At 38.7% G+C, this 25,578-nt stretch overlaps 1 protein-coding gene across 2 annotated transcripts in view; it reads right to left on the bottom strand.

Moving 5' to 3' along the window:
• Window positions 1–25,578, bottom strand: part of LOC115628490 — a 42,853-nt gene that overhangs the window by 1,874 nt on the left and 15,401 nt on the right. For both annotated transcript variants that reach the window (XM_030524633.1, XM_030524624.1), the window contains exons 2-6: window positions 14,852–14,901; window positions 11,201–12,377; window positions 9,199–10,680; window positions 400–562; window positions 90–313 (exon numbers count right to left, since the gene is read on the bottom strand). In XM_030524633.1, the coding sequence (XP_030380493.1) occupies window positions 90–313; window positions 400–562; window positions 9,199–10,680; window positions 11,201–12,262 (2,931 nt within the window). In that variant the 5' untranslated portion in view covers window positions 12,263–12,377; window positions 14,852–14,901. The remainder of the gene's footprint in view (window positions 1–89; window positions 314–399; window positions 563–9,198; window positions 10,681–11,200; window positions 12,378–14,851; window positions 14,902–25,578) is intronic.

Below are 25,578 nucleotides of genomic sequence, written 5' to 3' on the forward strand. Positions count from 1 at the left end.
TAATTAATTGCTATCCAAAACTCATTGTGAATACAAATTTGGGTTTGTTTATGTCAATTGGTTGTAGTTTAACTCTTTATGTTACTTACTGCTTTCTTGCATAGGGCGCAGAACTCATCCTTGCAGGAAGGACACTGCACTGCCACCGAGAGGCCGGTAGCATCCACATGCGGCACGTAGTTAGCCGAGGTGGTCGAAGTCGAGGGCGACTCATCTATGTGGCAAATGGCGCTGTGTGCACCGCTGCCCACCACACAAATCGTTTCGCAGCCCGCGCGTGGACACCATGTGCGGGTTTTGTCTAATTCGATTTCTGATTATGGATATAAAAAAATCATTGTCAGGATATACAGTACAAATTTTGGTAAATATTTCGAGAATAGATTTTTGTATACGAACCTCTATTTAAACGGAACCGGTGATGCTTCTTCAGCAAATTCGTTGTGGTTAGATTCGCAATTTCGGGTAGTGTGATGGCTCCTTGAGCTGGACACTTGGCGTCAGGGCACGAGATCTCGTAGGCGCCTTCTAATATTTCATACTCGACATATGCGCGCATGCACTGCAAAAGAGAGATAAAGCGAACAAACAATTTAAAATTTGTTACTTCAAAAACTAAACATACTGCAAATTTCCTATTTAGACTTGGTTATCCATGCTCATGCGCTGTCAAACTATTTAAAAGTTGTTCGCTTGGGACGTTACCACAGGTTCACAAGGGCTAAACTGAACCCAACAGTAACAGCAATAGAAGCGGCTTAAAATTGACACACGGGTTGCCAAGTTCATCTCTCCCTCCCACCAACAGCCCTCAAAAGCCCTCCAACCACATTCCACAATATGGCAGCCACAAAATTGCGGCTGCCAAAATGATTTCATTTTCAGATCCCACTAGTAAAAGTTTTTCCCAATGCGGAACTTGTATAAATAAAGACTTAAAAAGCTTGTGCGGTCAGGCCCATGTCGTTTTGTTTTTCTCTGCTTGTGGACTTTGCTTTAAAGTAATTAAATTGAAAACATAACCTACAAACGTTTCATTTTTGAATGGCAGCAGAAGGCCACAAGAACGCACATTTATGAATTAAAAAACTTATCTTTCTGTGTGCTCATCTGTGTGTATGTGTGTGTGTGTGTGTTTGGTACTGGTGGAAAGCTGTAGCATACTTTTCAGTACTGATATACATATGTACATATACGAGTACATAAATAACCCAAATGAATTGCCTTCTTTGACCTTTGGGAAAACTTTTTTGCAACAAGATTTTTAAATTGCGGCCTCTTAGACTGCCACGCCTAACGCACATAGTTTGTTTTTTTTGAAGGAACCATCGGCTGTTCAACTATTATAGATGTAGCACACACAAGCTCCAAAACAATAACGTTCACCCGAATTGTAAAGTAAATTAAATAGTTAAGATATTTAATTATCCACAAATAACATGTACAAGAATATGTGGCGATTATTAAGAGATGCAATTTTATTTGGCATTTTTTTTAAGCTTAGCTAAGTATATTATTTATATTTACTATTTGATAGACTAATCAATTTCAATACCCCCACAGTACAGAACCGCATGATTGTACGCTCAGCTTGGTCGAAAAAATGGCGGAGAGCCTTGTGTTTTTTCTTTATTGCTAATTGTGCAAATGTATTCCCAATAAATGTTTGTCCGGCTTTAGCTTTCGGATGATGGTCTGCCAAACAATTCCGCATGAAAAAATTGCAATCAGCTTTTGAATAAATGGTTTAGCTTTTCAAATGTTCTTACTATATAGTAATGTAAATAAATTCACATCAAAACATCTATATGGTATTCTTGGTTAGTGTAATAAGATCGCATTATGTCGGACGATTTTATGAACAACAATTGGTTTCCTATCATGTAAATAAAGAGTCAGTGTTGCACGGACGATGATGCATTAAAAATTTAAAGTTGTCACCATCTCGTACACATACATATGTATACATATTTATGTGCACCAGCAGAGACAAATTCGCTTTTTTTAATCAAATGCAGCCGCTGTGCATTTCGTATAATCCGACTGCCAGCTAACCTGGCAAAATTAATATGCAGCGTCTGCCACAATTTAGCAGCAGGGAAATGGCTGGTTTCTCCGCCTCTGGAATATGGTGGACTTTTTATTATAATATTTATCGTTCATTATACGTGTGCGTGTCAAGCCAATTTTTGTTCGTTTTGCTATTGGGTTTTCGTTTTCGCAATATTTTTACAATATTTACATCCTCATAGGTACGATATGAAGACACAGCAATTTTTACACAGCTATGCGAGTCCTTTGTACTCAAAGAAACTTCAGACACTGAATTATATGCATAGCAGAACAAAAAAGAAGAAGAAGAGCGTGCCCCGAGATTCCCGTACATTAAATGTACCAGTTTGAAGCATGTTTTACTCAAGAGTGTCCACGTCTAAAAAGTTTTCCAATTCAAATTACTTACACACGAAATATAAATCCTATCCGCAAGTTTAAGCTGAGAAATCAACCAGTCATGCTCTCCCATCTCTTAAAAGCCTAATAGCATTTAGCTTGAATGTATTTTTTTAGACGTGGGCGGGCCAAAGTCAATTCAATTCAAGCGGATAATTAATAATGTACGAGTAGATTTGGGTGGCTTGCTGAACTTCGAATCAATTGATGAAAACAACCACAGGCTGAAAAACTAAAAGTACGTTTTACATTCACATTATTGCTATAATTTCTTATTATTATTTTGTACATTTGCTTTGTATTTATTTATTTCTTGTGGTAATGAAGTAATTCACATAATCAGATTGACTGTGAAGATAAATATTAAATAGTCGAAAAACCATTTGTTCAAATACCAGTCATTAAAATGAGATACTTTTCATATTTTCAGATCTCTGGGAATGACATAATTGTATATATGATATACCAGAACATGTTCAATAGCTGCAATATAACGAGAAAATGCCTGTGGTAGATAAAAATCAGAGTGAATGACTCGTGTAGCGATAGCCAAAAATCCGTGCGCGATTTTCACTTAAAGCCAATTACATGCAAGAGTGCGCACAACCAAACGATGTGCAGGACATCCAGACAGTCCAGCCACTCAGTTTGCTGCGCGCTCATATACATGTCCTGTCCCTAACACCCCCCTTACTTTAATCCAGCTCATTAGCGCAGACACGTTAATTAATATGCGGCTGTTGTTCAACTTATTTCTGCTCTCTTTCAGCGACTATCATTAAAGATGGACGCAAAGCTGTCGCCGTATTCGACGTCAAACAAATCGAGAATCCTGTTAGCGGTCAGGGCTTGCCAACGCGCTATAAATAACAATTTATAGCGATACTTACATTAATGTTTCCTGCACTACACGATCTAACGAAAGAGCGAATGAGCTGCGGCTGTCGCAAACAAACGAAATTTCTAGATCCGGCTTAATTAATGCGATAATTTTCAAATCGGTCAGCTAAAACCGTACACCTTGCTCAGGTATGTATGCCAGCAGCAATGTAATTGAGGCAGCTTAAATAAACCGCTTGTTACATGAACGCAACTACAGAAGTGTGGGGCAAGAACCAGAGATAATGGCGGACGCAGGAGCAGTACGGGTCTGGGGATATGCCTTTGTTGCATCGTTAAGTCAGTCCAAAAAGCGCATGGAATAATGCACGACTGCTTCAGCATTGAGTGCAAAATAATCAACAATGCTTACTGTTGGCAAAAGGGGAGAATGTAACTCGCATCAATGGTTTTAGATACACAATCCGCTTAGTTGTTGCATGCACGATTTAAAAGATTCGACGAAGAATTTTGGAACGACGGCAATTTATGTTGCTTTAAAAAATCAACACATCTACGTGCCACTTTTGAAGTATAGTGTGTATTAAAATAAAACACTAACTAGATCCAAAGCTCAGTTTTCTGTTAAATACCACCCTCGTAGTTGGTTTCATACAAATTATTATTGACAACGGCATGGGCTTGAATTTCGCCTTAACGGCTTTAAATGTTTGCGCTATCCCTCCTTAATCAGTAAAGCTACGACCCTAGCCCCATCCCAAGAAAATGGGCTCGCTAAACGTGCAAGTGCGTTTGGTATCTGTATAAAATTGAATTGAAATTGCATGTCCAACTTCGCTTCCGGTTCCGTTGATAAAAGCAGCCCTTATTGAATTTCAATCGATTGGAAATGTGTGCTGTGAATGCCTTGCTTTGTGGCAGAGAATAGCAAAGAAGGTAGAAAACCGCTTAAGAAATGTGTATAATGCCGTAGCCATGTGTATGGCATGCACCTAAGTTGCGTCGGTGCGGAGGATGAATTTAGTATTCTTAAGTAAATATTTCACTAAGATGCTTTAGTTGTGTTGCTGTTTAAAAACACAATTTAAGGGCTCATTTCTGTCCTGTAATCATGTTTATCTTTTAAGGTAGAGAATTTATTTGAAAGTGCTTGCATAAGATACCGGAAAAGCAGAAGCACGAAGGCATTGCCGTTGCTGGAATACTTGACCCAGCTGCCTAGCAACAAACCTACCGCTACAAATTATTGAAAATGAATATTAAAAGATTTAGTTTAGGACAACTGGTTAAATCTACCGTATTTATTGTCGTTGCTACCGTCTTTCATGGCTGTCCAGCAGTCTGTCTGGATTAATGTCTGGATTTCAGAAAAGTTTCCACATCCAAAGTGTCCAAACATGGTAGTGGTCGTGTTGCCGTCTAGTCCGGGATAGGTAGGGTAGGTTGAACTCAAGTTCAATATTAACTTTGTTTGCAGTATTTTTTAATACGGGGGAGCTGTGAAGCCTTTTAAATGTAAAATTTTAATTGTACATTGGCGGCGGCCGAATTACATCCTGTGTTGCTGATTTCGCCAGTACATTAACGGCCGCTCATAGAGACGGGCGATTATATCAATAAACGGTTTGCGAATCAGGGCTTGCGAATTCATTTCCGCCTTTGTGCAAAATCCGGTCTAGACAATGTATCAAAATTCAAATACTTGTAGATACGTACGATACATGCAAACTGGGAGGTTTCGTCCCCGCACTTTAAAATTGCAAGCATCCTATAAATCCATAGTGGCCCAAGTCAGAGATGCTTAGTGTTTTTATTAACTTTTATTGATTAAATTGATTGGAGACCCTAATACTTTTGGGAAAAAATGAAAATTTGAAGCGCTTTCGATTATGTTCAATTAACAACATTTGGTCAGAACGAGCACCAGGGCCTCAAAATGAAAAGAAACATATCTTAGAGCACGTCTGGATATTTGTGCATTTGTTAGTAAGTGTGTGCGTGCTAGAGCGTGTGAGAATCGCTAGTAGAGGTTGCACTTACGACTGCACCCATGTCAAATGTCATAACGTGACATCAAGTGCTTGCAGTTGACGAGTTGTTTCTTGTCATACAAGTATGCCGCGGACCATTATAGGTCACGTTGCACTGTGTAACTCACTTCTAAAAGTAGTTGCAATCATATGTCACTTTTAATACCATAAACAAAAATGCACAACTAATACAATGCTTCTCCAATTTTTAGCAACTCGTGTGTTATTATGTTGCAAAGTATAAACTGTATGTACTATAAGTGCATTTTATCTGCATCCCATAATATTTATATTCCCAGAATTTCAGTCACAATTTTTATATTTTGCATTATTATTTTTAAGACTTAATATTGAACTGTTTGTCGGCCGAATTTTTCATTTTAAAACAAATTAAGAAAAAGCAAACCATCTGGTCAACTAAAAGTTACACATCTCTGAGCAGTTTAAAAAAATGAAAAGTATGCTAAATCAGTATATAAGTATGTATGTACTTGTACATACATAGCTACACAAGTATTTGCAGCACAAAAACCTCCGCCCCCTAACACCCCACTGATAACGCCTCGTATTTTGTTATAGTCACAACTTTTGCATTTCGCTACTCGGAAAGTTTTTGCGCTGTGAGGCTATAAATACCAAGCAGAAGTTGAACCTACAAAGTTTTCAGCATCTCTATCTCCTGTTTCTTTATTTGCATTGCCAAAATTCGTAAGCAAAGTTTTGCCTGTTTGCAACTTGTTTTGTGGTCGTGGGAAAGGAATCAATTCTTAAATTGGAGCTACTTTTCGAACATATTTTAAAACAAAAACAGAGTCAAAGATATGTGGACTTGGAAAACGAAATAATGGAATTCATTACGACTATTGCCAGTTTATTTGATTTAAAACTTAATACATAATAGTCTAAAAATCTCATAAACTTCTCGAAAAAATCATAGCTAATACTAGTTACTAATTTATGAAGAACATAGGGTAGCTTTATAGTCCTTAAAATATTACAAACATACTAGCCATAACTTATTCCGACGACGTGTTCTACATTTCGCTTAAGTGCTTTGCCTTTGTTTGCTTTCAAATTACTTTAAGGTTTCTGCACCCCTTAAACGCTAGAAAAGATATTGCTTGACCAAGTTAAGGGAGCATCTTGCGACGACGGCCACTGCCTTAAATGAAGCCATTTTCACAATGGGCGATAAGGGGATTGGGACTGCGTCTAAGGGTGTCGTAATTGTAGCAAACATTTTAAAATGCCGTCGCTGCCGCAGCCAAAACAAATAAAGTTTACTTAGTATGAAGTCCTCAAGCAGCATAGGAAATGTGGCGTGGGCACTAAGCACGTGATCTGCATATCCATATAAAATGCAAATATTTACAACGGCAAGTAGTTGTTGCGGGTGCCTGGCAATTTAACGCGAGCACAAATAGACGCGCCAAAATGGCGAATATGCATAATGAATTCAAAGCAGACAGGATAAAGAAGTCGGAAGCGACAGATAGAAGTGGTCTCTATCGTTCTTCGACTTCGCGGACTTTGGAAACAACAGCTCCGGGTAGCGAAGGGCAGGACTCCGCTTAAAAGCTATTTCCGGGTTTCAGCCATTTTCTGTTTTCGCGTCATTTCCGCTGGAAGACGTTTGCGCATCGGACCAATAGCCACAAAAATTGGCAAAGCTCACTGACTTTTCATTTCGGGACTGGCAGCGGCAACAACAACCGTTAAAAGCACAAAGTAACGGAGTAATTCAATTGAAACGTGATTTTGACTGTGGGGATTTTTTTTATTCTTTTGAAACAGCCACCAACACCAACAACGCCTACGTGAACTTAACGCGTGGAAAATTGGCAATTCCGTTTGACGTTTTATGCGAATTTTATTTGTTTGCCTCTGCCACTGTTGTTGTTTGTTGCCTTGCTTGATTGTCTGCACGCCTTATCCTCATTGTGTATGCAAATCTTTGCATGTAGAAAGGTGCTAATAATCAAGTTTTTTTCGTATCAAGTGTGAAATTGAAATTAGGTGAAAACAAATACACTTTGTTACTTTCAGTTGATATACTTGTACGCCATGATGTAGGATTAGTCTTAAAACAGATGTTACGATGATATTTAGGAACCAGCTGAAGCTCATGAAAAATATATCAATGGACTTTGAAGTCTTATGATTGAAGTATTTTGCTCTGAAAAATCCTGAAATCTTAGAAAATCAGACTAATACAAACAAACACTCAAAAATATATTTCAACATTTGCTTATACGGCACTGTTGAGTTGTTTTTCTCTGTATGTAAGCAGCAAATTGGGGCAAAGCTTAAAGAACCAAAATGAATTAGATGCGAAATAAATAACGTAGCTAACGAGAACAACAATGATATAAGAAAAATGGGCACAAGTGCATCAGTATGTTAGCCAAACATATATACTTTAAGAGCGAGTATGTAGTATAAATAGCGCACGTGCTTTTAAGGGTGTAAGTGTGAATGTCGACTTTGTTCGACTTTGCTGGCAAGCTAAGATGTCAAAAGTTTAAATGCCTAAAGACAAAGGAGACATTTTGCACATTTTACCCACGGCACGTAGTTAAACTGCACGAGCGCTTTTGAAAGCGACCATGTTGTTAAGAAAAAAGTCCCTGACGTGCCACATAAATTTCAATAAGTTCTTCGCTTACATTGCTACTAACTTAAACTCTCGAGCACCTGAAAGACACCTACTTATTTAAAAGAAGGAACAAATACACGCACACAAGCGAACGCATTCTGGTGCCGCCATTTGTGGCACATGTTCTTTTGTGCACACGTCTGCGTGTCTATGTCGAAGTATGTGGAAGTGTTTGTGAATGCAATTTTCGCCACACAGAATTTGTGGACATTTTCCTTCTATTTCAACATATTCCACAAAAGTACGACCCACTCAAAATCACTTTGATAGACGCAGGAATTTTGTTTCAACTGTGACAGTTGGCACAGGATTCACATTCAGGTATTTCTTCGTTGAAATACTAGGATATTAAATAAACATATAAACATGTTTATATATGAGCAGGGCATCAATATGCAACAACGAGGCGTATGCGCAATATTATTTGAAACTCTGCTCTTATGTGAACGCTACAGTCGAGCAAGCCCGACAGTGAAATACCCTGTACCCCCAGGGGTGGGGGGGGGGGGGGGGGGGGTTGTACTGGCGAGAATTTGTTTCGCTAATAACTTTTCTTAGAATTGACCGAATTGAATAAAATAAGCAACAGTAGATAATTATATATAAAGTATGTGTGCAAAGACGGACGGACATGTCTAGATCGATTTCTCTCGTCATGCTGATTCAGAATATTAACTTTATGGGGTCGGAGATGTTTCCTTCTGCATGTTACATACTTTGCACAAACCTAATATACCCTTTTTACCCTACGGGTACAGGGTATAAAAAGCGAGTGCTAGGTGTACATTGTGCCACGCCTCCTTCTGCCTGGCACTCTATACTTTTGTACATTTTATCTACATCCGCTTTATTAAAATGCATGTGAGTCTTTCTGTAGCAGCATAATGTAAGTTAAGCAATCGATATTTTGTGTTATAACTACAATTCTGTCTGTGATGGGAAGATAGAAATGATTGAAATTGATTGATTTATTTACTTTCAAATACTAACAAAGCACACACACAACAACAGTTGGATTTACCATTTACTAGTCATGGAGTTGTTTTTAGACGAAGAATCCGAATACTCAGTGCTGAGTTCATTTATGAACATGATCAAAAGATAGGAAATATGAATGCAAAACAATGGGCGAATGGCCTCTGTATCTTACACGAAAGTTACAGTTCTTATATCCATTATTTATGTAAGTGTAAGATTAAAGATATCAGCATATCTACTCACATCAGTACCGAACTGGCAGCCGCATTGTACCAACATTGTCGCTTCGCCCACGTTATCCACATCTACCAGGCAAAGCTTACAGGTAAATGACTGAAAAGGTGCCTGTGGCGTGCCGACTGAAGGTGTGACATCTGCGGAGGCGAGCATCTCGCGCCTCTTTAACGTGATTCCATCGCGCACGCAGCATGCTTGCGCAGCGTGATTTGCTGTGGCCATGGAGAGTAGCGAGCTGACGGTCAGCGGGTAGGCATGTGTTGTGCCAAAGGCGCCAAGCTCAGCGGTGTTGGTGGGAGTGGGCGCCTGCACCACGTCCGACGACTCTTCTTCGTTGCTGTTGTTGTTGTTGTTGCTGCTGCTATCATTGCTATTCGAGTGCAGCGTAGCTGTAGTCACATTGGAAGGCGGACTGTTGCTACTAACGCTAAGACGAATCTTAGCATTGACATTGATATGCGGTTCCGGCTCCTGATCCACGACCTCCACACTTGTGTTAAAGCTGACACTGGGTCGCCTTTCAAACGAGTGAGCCGTGTTTTGGGGAGGTGCCGCTGCACAGCTGCTCACGAACCCGTTGGCCAGCGAGTATCGGGATCCGGACGCTGCCAGGGAGAGTATACTGGAGCAGCGAGAGCAGGTGGCTGCATTAATGCTATTGACACTGTTGCGCAGCCTATTGAGGGGACGAATTTGCTCCACTCCTCCTGCACTAAAGATGCCGCTGCCCGTAGAGTTGGCCGCCATCGAGGCATCGCTGGGCGCGCACAGTGAGTGCGCACGTCTAGTGAGGGCCAAAACTGTTTCACACTTTCGCAGTCCTGTATATTGCACGATCGATTGTGATTTCTCCTGATGAAGGCTACTGGCACTACCCTCGCGCCGCACCATGTGCCACAGCTTTTGTTGCACTACATTGAGCGAAGAGGTGGACCCGTTTCGATAAGTATGTGCTAGCTGGCTACCAGTGCTGAAACTCTGGCGGCCGGCGGGGTCGCGTACAACCACATCTTGCTCCGAGGGCGTACGGGTAATACGAATCTCGGGCGAGGAGGGACGCTGATTGCTCGGCGGTGTGGTGTGGCTGTTGTTGAGCGAAGGGTTTCCGCCGACATCACGACCCACGCTGCCCTTGAGGCCGACCAGCGACTTGAGGAAGTTTTCGAGGCGTCGGCGACGCGGTAGCTGTCCACCCGCCAATCCCAGTGAGCCTTCGACATCCCCGCCAATGCCACCTCCCAGACTGTTCTCGTGCAGCGACAGGGAGTGGGACACGCCCGCCTTGCGCTCGACAGCGTCGCCAGCGTCGCGTTGCAGGGGCACTGTGTTTGCGTCAGCTATGTTGATCCTGCTGCGCGTCTCTAAGAGCGCAACCGTCTCGCTGACATCGTGCGGGGGCGGCACTGCATGCGTGGCACTGTGTACGCGAGGCTGCTGCGGGCGACTGATGTGTTTTGTATTGGCCAGCTTGTGGAGTGGCGAGGAATCCTGAAATAGACAGAAATAATTAGTTATCAACACACATACTTGTATGTATATAGGTAGTGTATGCGGATGGAAAGAATTTTAATATTAACTTTTCTTTAATTTACAGGCACTTGATACTATTTTGGTTGAATATAGTGGCTTACTAAAGCTGTATATTGGATTGAATACCTTATTTCTAAGAACTTTCAAGAACTTAAACAACATTAAAGATTCAATTTAAATATTGATTGTAATATCTGGATGTGTTCTGCAAGTCGCACACCTCTCAAGCTAAGCTGGGTTGTTTTAAATTCGCTTAAAAGTTTTACAGCGATCGGATAAGATGTATCCCAATTGAATCATTGGAAACGTACGTTATAAAAATGTAGTTTTCTGCTTAAGCTAACGAAATATTCATTACATATAAGTGATAACCTAATAGATAAGCGTTTTACGGCTTAAATTACACGCAAAGAAAGTGACAATTCTATTTATGTGAAACGTCTAATATTTCTAAATATTATTTGATTGATTAACTTACCCTTGATTCTTGTTCCAGCTCCTCCTCGAGCGCGCTGTAGACTGGCGCGTACCAGGAGTAGGAATGTTGTTTACGCGCCGAAGTGCCGGTCGCGCTGGCCGAGTTGACCGTCAATGCTGAACCGGTGCCTGGATGATGCTTATGGAGCACGATCTTTCCGCTGTCGGCGGCACTGTGGCTACTATCGCCAGCCGAACCGGGTGTGCCGGCAACAGATGCAGCGCATGAGGCAGAGGTCACCAGATTGTTGTTGTAGTTGAGTTGCAGACTACGACGCTGGTGCTGTTGTTGTCGCTGCTGGTGTATTCGTGTGGGTGGTAGATGCTTCGTTTGTTTTCTCGTGCATTCGCCGAGTCCGTAGAGACTGTGGTGCTGTCGCCGTGAAACTGAAGCGGTTACCCGCTTATGATTTTGGGCGTTTCCCAGCTCCTTTTTGGTAAATATCAAAGAGGCGCTGTTCTTATTCAAGCGGATGGAGCGCTGCTTGTCCACCACCGTCGCTTCGATGTGCGTTAGAAGCGGCACAGTTTCGGAAAGTGGTAGAATCTGCTGTGTTGTTGAGTCGGCGGGAAAATTTATGACGAAATTTTCGGCTGCATCATCAAAAATGCTGGCGCGTTGTGCGCTCCGGCAGACCTCACTGGACGGGGAGCGTGAGATTTGACTGGTGGAGATCCGTTTCTCTGGCTGTGCTAACGGCAGGTGCAGGATCGTCGGCGCTTGACTTCCTGCCTCTAGCTGGGAGGAATGTGTGAGATCGAACAATTGTTGTTTGGAATCGTTCAGAGCAGCCGGCCTCGGCTGATATGTGACGGCTGCGGCTGCAGCTGCGGCTACTGATCTGTAGCTGAGCTTATGTTCGACCAACAGCTCTAAAGGCTGTAGCTTAGCTTTGTGCGTGGTTTGCTGTTTCTCCTGGTCAAACTCTTGGAGCTGTTTTGGCTGCTCTATGCTGACAGGACTGTGTAGTTGGGACTGATGTGGCGCCGGCGTAGAATGTACGTGCACCTGATGATAGCCTTCATTTTGCTGCAAAGCCGTCGGCTGAGTTGGTGGTCTCATCTTGGGCCTTCCTCACTAAATTCACGCTAGCAACTGTCAGTGAAATGCGAGCAGTGACGAGGGGCATGCGAAGCCTAGCCGTGAAAGGCAACAGCGACAGCAAAGTCAGCATCGCCTACAAAAAGGAAAATGAAATTTTATAGTGGTTATATACACAAAAGAGTTCCTATTATATGAACGATTAATTTTATTTTGCAACCCATTTATTAAATGTATCAGTTTTAAGAACCATCAAACTTCAATTGCATTCCATATCTGTAGTCAACTCAATAATGTCTAATAGTCGCAACTGAAAAGATAACCACCTACCCCACCGATGTTTCCATTAAACAGATGAAATTCAATAGCACACCATCCATATACATAAAAACTGCTCTATTTGCATTTTTTAACGATTTGCATTTTTTCGTAGTGCTGGATTTATTGCTTTATATTTTTTTTTCCAAAACTAGCCTGCGTTTATTTGATTAGTGCGGCACATGCAAATTGTCAGCATGGCCATAATTCATAAATGCCATCACCGTTACAATCGGCGACTGCGATAGTCGCGATCCTCGGGCGTTCGCTTTATTGGAATTTAATTTGTTCAGATTCCGCTTCTTCTGTGAATTTTTATAAGTTTTATAAGTCGTTGAGAATTTCCCCGGAATTCATATTAAAGATATGCAACTATTTTCAGATTCAACTGATAATGAATGACTTTGACATAGGCGAAATATTTGACACGATAGAACATTGAATATGTTAGTTCTGACTTAATTTGTATTGAGAAAACTATGGTGCACAATTCAAATGACCAAATCGACCACAACCGCTATTACGCCTAACGTTTACTAATTAATTGGCCCTCTGAGAAGACATTTAAAAAAATAGTTGCCTATAAACAACTTCACTGAGTGAGTGTCTCTGATAAAGTACTATATGTTGTCTAACGCCTGCTGTGGTTTCCTGCTTGAACATTGTGATGTTGTTTTAATATACATCAAAGAGTTTTTGTTGAATTTTATCGCTAATCAGCTTAAATGTTGCAACAAAGGAAATCAAATTTTGCGCCAATTAGTTAGCCACTAATTGTTTCCCAAGTTCAGCACAAAGCTATACAGCATAAATGGAAAGTGAGGCGGCGTAAATTTTCCACAGTATATACATATATGCGCATTTGAGTGTGTCTGTTGCTTAGGCTACACTCATGCGGCAGTCAAATTGAAAGCATAGACTTTCAAAAGCCACCACATGCTGTTGCACAGGTCGTCGGAGCGCTCGAAACAAATAATAACGTACGGAATGTCCCAAAAACGTATGCCTATGTATGCCAAAGAGGAATGCAATTTCCAATTTTAACTGGAATCATCAAATGTTATATTGGGAGCCTACCTCTTGAATACATATTCGACAAGACTAAAATAACAAAGGGTGCTGGATAGAGCGTTAGATATTTTGATTACTCTGTTGTGGCAGTCAGTAATAAGAAAAAGTTGTTCAACTTTCTTGAGTTTTGGCCAATTAGTTGATGGACGGCCACTGCACAAAAACTCCACTGGCATTAATGGCTGTTAATGACGGTATGTGAGTTTATTAATATTGGACATGCTTGAAGGGTAAGGCGCACAAAAGTATGCAATAGAAGAATTCGTAATTCGAATTGTTGCCATGAACATGAGAGAGTCAAGCCAAAAACACAAGAACAGGTCACAAGTTAGCGATGCGTGGAAAAAATGCCGAAGATAAATTGCTCAAGTTTGGCTTAACCGCTTTTACGCCCACACCCCACATCCGACATCTTTCTTACACTCTTCAATGTCAACAGCCAGGCTAACAGTAACCTCGCTACCAAGACGACACATTTGCTGCCTGAGTGCTTGCCTTGTTCTTGTTCTTCACTGGCATTTTTCCACACCCACAATTCCCATCTAACAAACACATTTATGGAGGGTCAAATAATCGCTTTTGGCGCAGTGTGTGCACGAGGAATTGTCTTTAACTTTTCATTAAACGCCATGTAAGAACTAAGAACGCAGAAGAAGATGAACACAAGGACTTCAGGACAAGCCGAGTACTAATGTTGACATTGTTATAGAATGAAGATTAATGGTTGATGTGAGGGAACTCAGAAATTCAGACAAATAACTCAAATATGGGCAATTGTTAGCGGACTTTCCATATACAGTATTTGTACGTATGTATAAGTATATATCAAAAATATCATCACATGTTTTGCAATTCTTACAAAATTTCCATTGATCACTTAAAAAAGCATCATTGTCATTATACACCTATTATTGAAAAAGTGACTTAAGTACTGCTTGTGATTTTTTCCGAGCCTTACTCGCATGTGCAACTATAAAAAATGCAAATTCATTTATTTTGAACACTGCTCATTAGCAGTTTAAGACATCAACAATTGATGACATGCCATATTTAGACCTTGATTATGCGAAGTTTGTTTAGTCAAGTAACAAAAATAGATAAGTTTTTAGTCAAAGCCTAAAATAAAATTAACATACATAACTCCAAAGCCGTTTTCTGCTACGAAATAATAAGCCAAATTTTTCCATAACACTATACCTAAATTATATAGGATTTACTTACCATTATAAAAATTACAAGAACATTCGTTTGATTGGCACAATTTATAGTAACTGAAAAAGAGAGAGAACAATGCTTTAAATAAATACCATAAATTTACATTTGATAACATTCAACATTCAATTAGACGTGATTTCGCACTTTTCACTGCAATTTTAATTATGCTTTTTATTGATGAACGATTGCCTAATTAATGCTGGCTATTATGTGTTTTGTTCCTCGCAATGCGAATGTGCATAATTTCATAATATATTAATGTTGAACTTTACACATGACGTGCACTTAATTGAATTACTGACATGGACACATTTATGTTAAATTATACATGGTATTGTGTACATTGGTATAAGAATTCAATTGGCAGATGTAATTTAAAAAATGCTCTCTGAATTAGCCTAGACATGTAAGCTCCGCTTTAAAGTAAAGCAAATTTACAAGAATACATTAATTCCCAACAAAATATTTTCAAACAGCTTGGTAATAGGTATTCACCTCGAATATGAGCTTGTTAACCAAATTATTATTGATCAATTGAACAATGATTCATAATTGTAAAGGCACAAGTGCAGTGATTACAAAATGGTTGCACACATTTGCGGAAAAACATGATTAAGTGCAGAAACATAAACGTATGACGTTTATGTATGCCATTATGGCAATGAACAAAACGTCACTCGCAGCACTTGGCCATTTCTCATATTATTTCAAAGGAATACAAGTGAAAAACGTTGTGCGTCAAGCGAAAACGTTTGACATGCCACAATATTTGCTGACGACAGAAGCATGCAGCACACAAATAATAATAACGCATACACTGACAGATTCACAGATTGCGCGAGCGATTTGATAAAAGTTCCCCTTCGGTTGTACCAAAAGTAGAATAAATACAATACATATACTTTTTTCAGAGAATGCAAAAAAAAATTGAGTACTAAAAAGCTGAAACACATAACGGTATTTGTAATATCGAGTTAACATACGGCAATGATACTCGTAATATGTGATGTGACAATTGACACTTGGAGCAGGCTACAGTCTAGACAAAGGCGATGTATGTAAGTACGTATCTGTATGAAACCGTCAACCAACGAGAGACATACATACTTGTATAGTAGCTATTGTATTCATTATATTAATTATATATAATGACGCTTAAACACAAGAAAGCGCACAATAAGTGAACATGCATTATGAATATGACGCATACGCCGCGTATTACAAATGAGAGTCTACAACATTTTGCAGTTAGAATTTCACCCACGTGTGCATCGAATAACGAAGACGCCCACCTATTACTATATATATATACCAAAGACGATAATACATGGCTATTAACGCTCTACGAACAACTTTTGAAATGTACACACTTAAACATGCGTGATCATACATTTTAATACAATCAAACGCAATTACATATAGTTCAAACTTAATTGAAATCTTGAGCACTTCAGCGCCAAAGTCATTTCCGCCAACCACAGGTTGACTTCCTTACAAGCTTTGAGCTTATCACGCTATAGAAAACCCAAGCCATTACTGTTGTTGCTTTTGCCTATGCAGTGGCCGACACTTTCGTGTGGCTGTCAAATTAAGTGGCGAAGGACTTGTGGCAGTCCTGAGGCAGCAAAACAGAATTTATTAAGTATATTACTTATATACGCGTATATATATATAAATATTAATATATTTTTTTAAATAGGTTTCTTTTTTTAAGTTCAAATTTAAATTATATTGAGAAATTATAACATTGCTTTAAATTTTTTTTCCCTAAAATTTAATATACAAATATTATTACTGACAATTTCATTATATGAACTTTTTTTAATAATTGGTCTAGGGGTTTTTCGGAGAATGGCGTTTCCATCATAACGTGTCCGATATAACGTCATTTGATAAGACTTTAATTTCGAAAGGAAATTGTTTCAATATCGAGATGTATCCAATTAGCCCTTGTTACCCTAGATTATTGTTCTCTTATCAAATGAATGATCAACCCGGGAAAAAAGAAAAAAACTTTTTACAAACAAGTAAAAGAAAGTGTGAATTAACTCATTAAATTTGCAACGATGTTCTGCCGCGGATATGCTCGCCGGCCAGAGTGTGCTGTAATTTCTATTGGACACCCCAGGGGAAAAAGTCCGTCATGTTGTTCCAACAGCGGATTAGTCCAACTCTGTATTTATTAGATGCCTTCCGTGGCGCAATACAAGTGCCCCTTCTCGTTGGCTGCCAAAACTTAACTAAAACTCCATTTTCTAAGAACACTTAACTATCATTACAAATACATCTACATCCTGCTCCTTTGTGACGACACCTTGTGTATCCAAGGCGTCGTTCCAAATTAATATCCTTAATCCAAGTGCAACAGATCACGCTATAAGGAGTGTAATAGACCTGTTTGCCAAATTGCAAACAAGTCCAGACCGCCAAGCGTACATAATTGCAATCATTTAACAGTAATCCAAGATATAGTTGTCAAGAAGAATAGGATAATATCGTAATCTAAAGAAGAAGAAATGCCTGTGCATTTTCTTCGTCGAATCTTTTTATAATTTACTGCATTCGAGGCTATGTTTATATTAAGAACGCTGGGCCTGAGGTTATTCTGAATGTGTTCGTAAAGATTCGAACTTATCCCGACTTTAAATTTTAAAAAAGCTGTGGGCGCGTCATGTGTTATACACATGTCGACTGCTGCGCACGATTTCCGTGCTTAACGTTTCCGGTTCAGAACTAAAATAAAAAACGAAGGACAAACACTGTCAGCTACAAGCGATGTCCGTGACAATAACAACAGCATGATAAAGGATGGGCGTACAAAACCATCCGAATGACAGAATGTCAGACAGACAAGTACTCAAATGTGTGGACAGACATGCACATTGTGTGGGCGTTGGCATGGACTTTTTTGCCTATGGCATTGCGTTCTTCGCTTACAGTTCAAGACTCAGTAGTTTTTATAACTTGCAAAAAATCCGCAAACAAACAGCACAAAAGCCACTAAGCAAAGTTACAACTTTGGGCAACGTCGGCTGTAGTTGAAGTAGCTGTTATTGCAACAAGAAAAACAATATCTTCACCTCCACGAAATTCACTTCCACTTTTCTGTACTCTGCTAATATTGAGTAACATAGAAACATATCGGTTCTATGGTATACAAAGGCCGATCAAAGTTTCCTCTATAGCATATTTTGAAATTGTTTAGTACTATAATGAAGAATTTTTTTCTTTACCAAAATGTATAATATTTGCTACCAGCGGAAAGAAAATAGTACTTCTCCCTTTCCTGTTTTGAATATCTTAGCATATAGCTTGCGTAAATGTTGAACTACTTTTAATTTTCTGTTGATTAAGCCATGAACAAAATCACACTACGTATTTCTCAGTAAACCCTTTTACCAGCCTGCATATCCGAGCAACAGAAAAAATACAAAGTTTACATGCCAATACCAGTGATGTAGGAATTAAAAATGCCTTTTAAATGAAATTTGTAATGGATATTATTTATATACACGTATGTTCTTGTTTCAAATTTAATCTAAATACAAAATTGTTGTTGCCATTTCCAAAGTTGATAAATAAATATTTGACTTTTATCATCATCACATGTAAAGAAGAAAAGTAATTAAATGTTTGCACACGTAAATTGAAATGGCAAGCTAAAAACATTTAAAAGAAGCGGTTTTTTATTTATTTTGTACGAAATTACTTTCAAATCGAAAGGCAAAAATGAAACAAAAATGAATTTTTGGCTTCGTTTGATTGTAATAAATACTTATTTCCAATCCCCCCAGTCAAAATGAAAACGAAAGCTGAGACAAACCCAAAGTAAAGCGAAATTGTATGCCCCTCCCCCTTCTAGGCGTCTAACCGTTTTACAGTATCAGATGAGCTGTGAATTGTTTGTTGAACGGGTCAAACAAAGTTGGGTTGATACAACATGTAGGGTTTGGTTTTGTAATTGGGAAAGCCACAGTTCCAATATTTAAGAAAAATCAAATAAATAAAGTTCCTCGAGTCCAAACCGAAGATCCGGATACATTCACCTCACATATACCGAAAGTAACCCAGCGTGACTGTAGACTCTACAGTGTAGAGTCTATTATATATGTTAATTCACTTGTTCAGATTCACTACACAAAGTAATGTACGGAGAGTTTCTCAAGCCCCTTCGTGTAGTGTATATGAACATTTTTTTATGTATGTGCATTGAAATTAATTTTAAAGACCGATGCATATGAAAAGCGAGCTGAGGTGAAATTGGATACACAATTAAAAGTCAGCAGAAAATTGAATTAAACAGTAACTTTTTGTATGCATTGCGTAGTTGAAATGATGATGTTGAATCAACTATAGACATTTTGTTAATCGGCAACAAATAATAAATATGCGGTAAACAGGTCCACCTTTCTTATAAGAGTGATAAAAAAAACAAGACAAAAGATATCCTATCACATCGTAATTCCGCAATGCTTTAAAATGTGCTCAGCCTGTTCTGGGGATAAGTGAAGGACTCACAAAGCTTAAAAATTGTTACTCCCACAAGTAAACATACAGGCGCACAAACACACACACAGAAACTTCAGCTTGAGACATGGTATGCTATTATAAAATATTGACATAAAGGCAAACAAAAGTGTGAATGTGTGTCGATTGTGTAGACCATAGCCCATAGTACGAGTACTTCATATTAAATGTCATAAAGTACATATTTGCAAAGCTCACCATGCACATACGTTCATAGCTGTTTGAAAGTAGTATAATATGCGCGTCTGCATATTTGGTTGAGAATGCTTCTACACCGCAAATTGTTCCATAAAGACATCGAGAGCCAAAAGGTGTGGCCACCCGTGTGTATACCAATTATGTCAATTTGTTCATATACACATACGCGTATGTGTGTCTATAAATTTTGTTCTAACTTGTGTATAGTCAAACAAATTTAGCTAAATTGTTTAGTATCCACAGAAGGGTTTTGTAGATTTCTAGACAAAGGCTTTGCACATAATTTAGTAGATTAAGAAAAATATTTCAGAAAATAGTTGGAGTTTTATTAATTAAAAGTTGTGGTATATTTTCAAAATGAAAAGCTTTACAAAGCTTTACCATAGGTTTTTGTTCTATATTAAAAAGCATGTCTTAAACGTATAATGCTTTTACGAGTATTAAATATTCTTGCTGTTTAGCATAATTGAATATGGACAGTAAATTGCATTCTGCTAGTCATGGCTTTTGTTTTTTTTTTAAATAACAAATGAACACTATCATTCATGAGCATTTAACAATTATAGCATTCGATGAATGCATTTGCTGTTGCTGCTCAAATGATGTTTAACCAGAAATGCAATTAGGATGCAAAATCCAGTTTATGCAATTTGTGGCTTATATGCAATGACACATTAACATAACTATAGAAATACATGAACTTGTTTTAATTCAAATGTTGCCTTCTGTTTACCTATCGTTTTGATACAAATCTGAACATATTATTATTATTACCGTGGGACGTCCCTTAGCTAGGCAATTGCTTATTTTCTGCAAATAATAGTTCAATATTTTGTTTTCATATATTTTAAGTTATTTTATTATTACTTGAGCTAATGCATATTTAAAAGCCTGTACCCGAAGGATGAAATGTATGTTACAGGAAGAAGGTGGAGTTGTTTTGTTTGTTTTAAGCCAACTCAGAATAGTTCCCAAAAGCAAAATTGTATGCCGGCATGAATAAAACATAAGAGTTTTTTCAATGGGACAATTATATCAACAGAGCTTAAGTCGCCATATTAATACGCATTTATTATTGTATATTCATGAATACAATAGTTTTGGCAGCGTCTGAGCTTTAGTAGCCCTTTTACTACAGTTCTGCTAGGCTTTAGTCGTCATTGTCAGACACCATAAGCTCTCTTTGGTTTGTAACAAAATTAAAATGCATGCCACATAAAACATGCATTTATACATACTATATGGCATTGTAAAAAACATAAAAATCAGCGTTCAAGTTCACTGTCAGAGGCCTTTAATTTATGTTACAGAGCAGTTAAAAAACAAGCAAAAAAGCCCAGGGCATAGTATACATACATGCAACATTTGCTTAATTTATATGTATTTTTGTAGGTATATGTGGTTGTGAATGTTTAATATGCGTACAACATTTTCTAATTAGCATTTTCATTAAATATTGCGAAACCGGAAGTGCATTAAGTTCATTAGTTGTGATTGGCTAAAGGGTGGAGGCTTACCTACGCAAATTTAAATTGCCCACGAATAATGCCCGAAAGACAATTAAAAAACAAAGTTCGCCCAAAACGAAAATAAACAGAAGCATACAACATCAGAACATGATGGAACTTAAAATTGGCGAATTTCGCCCGCAACTTCAAAGTGAAAATACACTCGGCGAAGCTAAGAGAAACGTAAACAATACATTCCCCTACATTGCAGAATAGCAGATAAATTAATTAGGCAGCTTCGGGTTTTGTTGGTGTTGTTACTAATTAAGGGGCAAGGCAGAGGGCGAATTTAAAAAATTATTATTTTAGCTTTTATATGAAATGTTTATAATGAGTTAACGAACTTCGCAAACTGTTTAATTCAATTTAAAAAAGTTCATCGTTCGGGACGTTCAACTTTTGAATGGTCCGACGACTACTGCCTTTTTTTAAATCACCCCCCCCCCCCCCCCCCCAGCCCTGCCTTTCACCTTATAATTGTTGATCCTCATCATTTGACTGCACTTTTTGTGCAAGCATGCGATTTACACAAAAGCTTCACTTGAGATATTCATTAAAGAAACACTCAAACTAAAGTGAAAGGCGCATTTATATTTGCAAAATACACAGGTTTGCCACAAATAAAAATCAAACAATGCTTTCTAGTGGTGGTGGATAATAAGGCTCCTTTATTATGCGACAAAAGGAATTCTTTTCAATGACCAAATTTTGAAGGCTCTATATTGCATAAAAAATGTATGCTTTATGTTGAGGACGACAGCGACGATGTTTCGTTAATATGTAGATGGTTCACATAATTGGGGATTCAACTACAGTGCGAAAATTGGCCACGCAACGCTCACAATAATAATGCGATGTGATCAGTTTTATGGTGAGTGTCAATTGCAAGATGACTGTCTCAATGGTGCTTTAAAATGTATTTATCTGTATGTTTTTTTAAGTAAGGGGAAAATATATAAGTATATTAAGCAAAGACAATAGCACAATGAAACTACACGGCGTATGCTTAATATTAATTAAGCATGCCAGTCATCTGGTTGTCTGTCCTTCAACTTTTCACCCTCTCCCCCGTCACTGTGTGCGTTTTATTTCCTCACATTATTATGCGTTACTTATTGTAATTTTTCATTTTGCATGCAAATTATTTACAATTCGCGTGCGCACGACTTACGAAGGCAGCCAAGCAAGTCGGTAGCAAATGAATTGAACGACCGAGTGGCTGAACAACGAGAAACTGCGGAAAATGAGGCTCGTTGTGGTTTGCTTCGGTTTTTGCGCAGCATTCAGAATGTTAAGATATTTTTATATGTGAAGAACTACTATAGAACACTGCCGGGCGGAAGTAAATAGAATATATGTATCTAAAATTTATAAAAATATCAATTGTTTTTAGCGCTTTAAATGATGTTGCCATTATTCTGAACTTCTTTTAAACTGTTTAAGATTTCACAACAGGTCATTAGAACGCACTCAAAAAATCCATATAGCTCAGATAATGCCTTGACAATTCTAACTTTAAGTGGACAAAATAATACTATGAAGTTGTGTCCTATCTGGTGGTGCGCATTTGGCAGTTGGGGGTGTCTTCTGTAGACTGATGCCTTAAATGTTTCGGCCTTGCACGGGCGCTGGGTTTATTTAGCTTACACTCATAATATTTACATGGCCACAACCAGTCAGAATTGCAAATAAAACCTGCCATCCCTGGGTGGGTTGCATCCCTTAGACCGAGCCTCGCGAAAGTGCATTCACCCGAGTGGTCTCAAAGTGCAGACATATAAAAGCATAAAATACAAAAACTCTTTTGTTTACTGCACTTCATTGCATTCCCAACGATGTTAACGTTGACATTAACGTAGACGTTGCCATTCCCGTTCATATGAAGCGAAGCCAAATGAAGCAATTAAAAGGAAGGCGACAAAGAAATGCAAAAAGAAAGCCAAGAGCCGTGCACGTCAAATGACTCTTGCGATGTTTCGAGCACAGGCTTTTTATTGCAGCAGACAAGGGAACACACTGACAAAAATAACGACATGCATCAGGTTATGAAGCTAAGATGAAGAACTTTGCTTAGATCGTTAGCATTATATACGATGCCGTAGTGCCAAAGTATTGCCTTACTTATATAGTTATCTTGGGTGCAGCTTTAAAATGATTAGTTATAATTCAAAAACCGATTGCAGTAATAATGATTTTATTAATGGAGGTTTTTTTCAGTGTAGTTGAGTCAAGTCGCCTGGTGGCCTCGGGGCGTATACTATCGCAACAGCAGTGCGCAGGCTGAAAAGATGAAATGGGCGTTGGTGGGTGCTCTATGCGGTAGTAGCACACTTTATAGGCAAACTTGGTAAGCAAAGAGCGGACACACAACCAACAACTCAGGCACCAGACTCACATCGTCTTAAGATAAACGCGTTAAAACTTTAATGCTGTTATTGTTGATGCTGTCGCAGCAACCTAAAATTTCAAGGCAAACATCCGCAGCTGCTGTTAAACGAGCTATGCTGAACACTACATGACATAAGGATAATAAAGCAGTCAGTACTGCTATTAAATTTTGTAGTAAACATATATACATATGCTCGTATATACGAGCATACCTTTTTCTAAGACTGTATGTTGCATTAATTGTATTGAAATATATATTTTTAAAAATAGCTTTAACGAAGCGTATCTGATGTTGCATGGCAAGGAAATGTAAACGAAACTCCTTTTTAATTATATCAATCAAGAAGGACAAAAACAGTGAAATAAGATCATTCTTTCGACCAACTGTCACACAACAATATGCGAAGGGAGCTTGTGCATTGGCCTACAAACTCTGCTTGGCATTGAACCAAGTTATGTGAGCCGGAACAAGTAGTACGGGCAATCATGCTGCACTTTAGGGCTCATCATTAACTATTTAAAGAGCTTTGCGTAACAAGATTAGTTTATGCAGCCCAACTGCTGCAGCACAGAGGGCAGAGGACTCAAAAGCTTTGCCATACTCACTGCTTCAGTAGGGATGCGGCAAAGTGCTCTGCACCGATCTTGAAATAAGAAAAGTGTTTGCATATTTATAGCTGAAACAGCAAATTAAGAGGCAAGTTAACGTTAAGGGACTGGGACTACGAAAGACGCTTTTGTGTGCAATTACGGGCACTAAGCCCAAACCCTTAAACACTAATTAAATACCAGCAATATAAATACATCTCCTACAGGAGCTATGAATCTGTCTGAAATTTGACTATGTATTTTAGAATGTTTTGTAAAAAGTGACTTGATAGTTTTACGAGTAGATTGTCGCTTTTGATTCTCATTTGAAATTTGCACACATTCAGCCAATGCAAATTAAAACTAGTATACTCTTGTATACTCTTTTCGTACAGGGCACTTTGAAAGGTAACGACAGACAGCTCTATATAACAGCATTACTGTTCCGGCGCGTTGTTTGCGATTGTGTCCTCAAAATAGTAGTGAGATATAGGGCTTTTAACTGCCAAAAATGTCATAAAACAATTTGTGTATGCAAAAATGCAACAACAAAGGGTGAAATGGAATTTATCATGAGTGAAAAACTACACAAAATATTTATTCATTTTACATATATACTTGTATGCATACACATACATACGTGCCTATGGATGCTTGGAAAAAGTATTCATGGCATCTTTGTAATGGCATGCGATGCAATAAAGTACAAGCACAAACACACGTTTATGCACTGAACAAAATTTAAGCCCAAACCATTCAAAAAATAGTACATAATTACAATCAATATGTTGAGAATAGTCGATACAAATACTATAATTAATCAAATGTTTTAAAATGCACTTCCACATAATATTAACTATTCTAGGCAGTATTGTTTCCTTGCACATGCTTACGTATGTGAATTAAAATCCTAACATAGAATTAAACAAGTGGAGAAGTTAAAATCTGTTTTCCCAACATGGAAACACTCTCTACTTCAATTCATTGTAAGGGTCTCAACTCCTTTTTTCGAAGTGTCGAAACAATATTTTGCCTTGGCCACCAGGCGTTTTTGTAAGTAATGGCCAGCAAAATGCTGCGGGCGATTGGGAAAACCATTTATTGTGCAGACTGGCGCAATGAGAAAAACAGGGTGGAAAAACGTGATAGCAAGTGAAAGCCAACCGGCAAACGGTGAACGATGCGCGATGTACGATCTGCGGCTTTCTTTTGCCGCAGATACAAATCACAGACGCAGATGTTTGCACACACATACACACACACATACAAAGATGGCATGCAAGCATTCACTTTCGGCCAACGAAAAAGTTGGGCAAGTGCTGAAAATGCATTTGTTTGAATTTGTGCTGAGAAATGGGTTCATCGTGGGCCTCAGAATCGAAAGTAGGTCGTTGTCGTTTTGCAAAAGCAACGCTTTTGATGTCTTGGCCAGTACAGTTGGCTCTTGGCAAATGGCCAACGGGCAACGGGTAACCGCACAACAATAATAAAAGCAGTTAAGCACACAAGTGACACCAAAAACAG

The sequence above is a fragment of the Scaptodrosophila lebanonensis genome, unplaced genomic scaffold (genome assembly GCF_003285725.1).
Source record: "Scaptodrosophila lebanonensis strain 11010-0011.00,11010-0021.00 unplaced genomic scaffold, SlebRS2 tig00000001-arrow-pilon, whole genome shotgun sequence".
Taxonomy (NCBI): domain Eukaryota; kingdom Metazoa; phylum Arthropoda; class Insecta; order Diptera; family Drosophilidae; genus Scaptodrosophila; species Scaptodrosophila lebanonensis.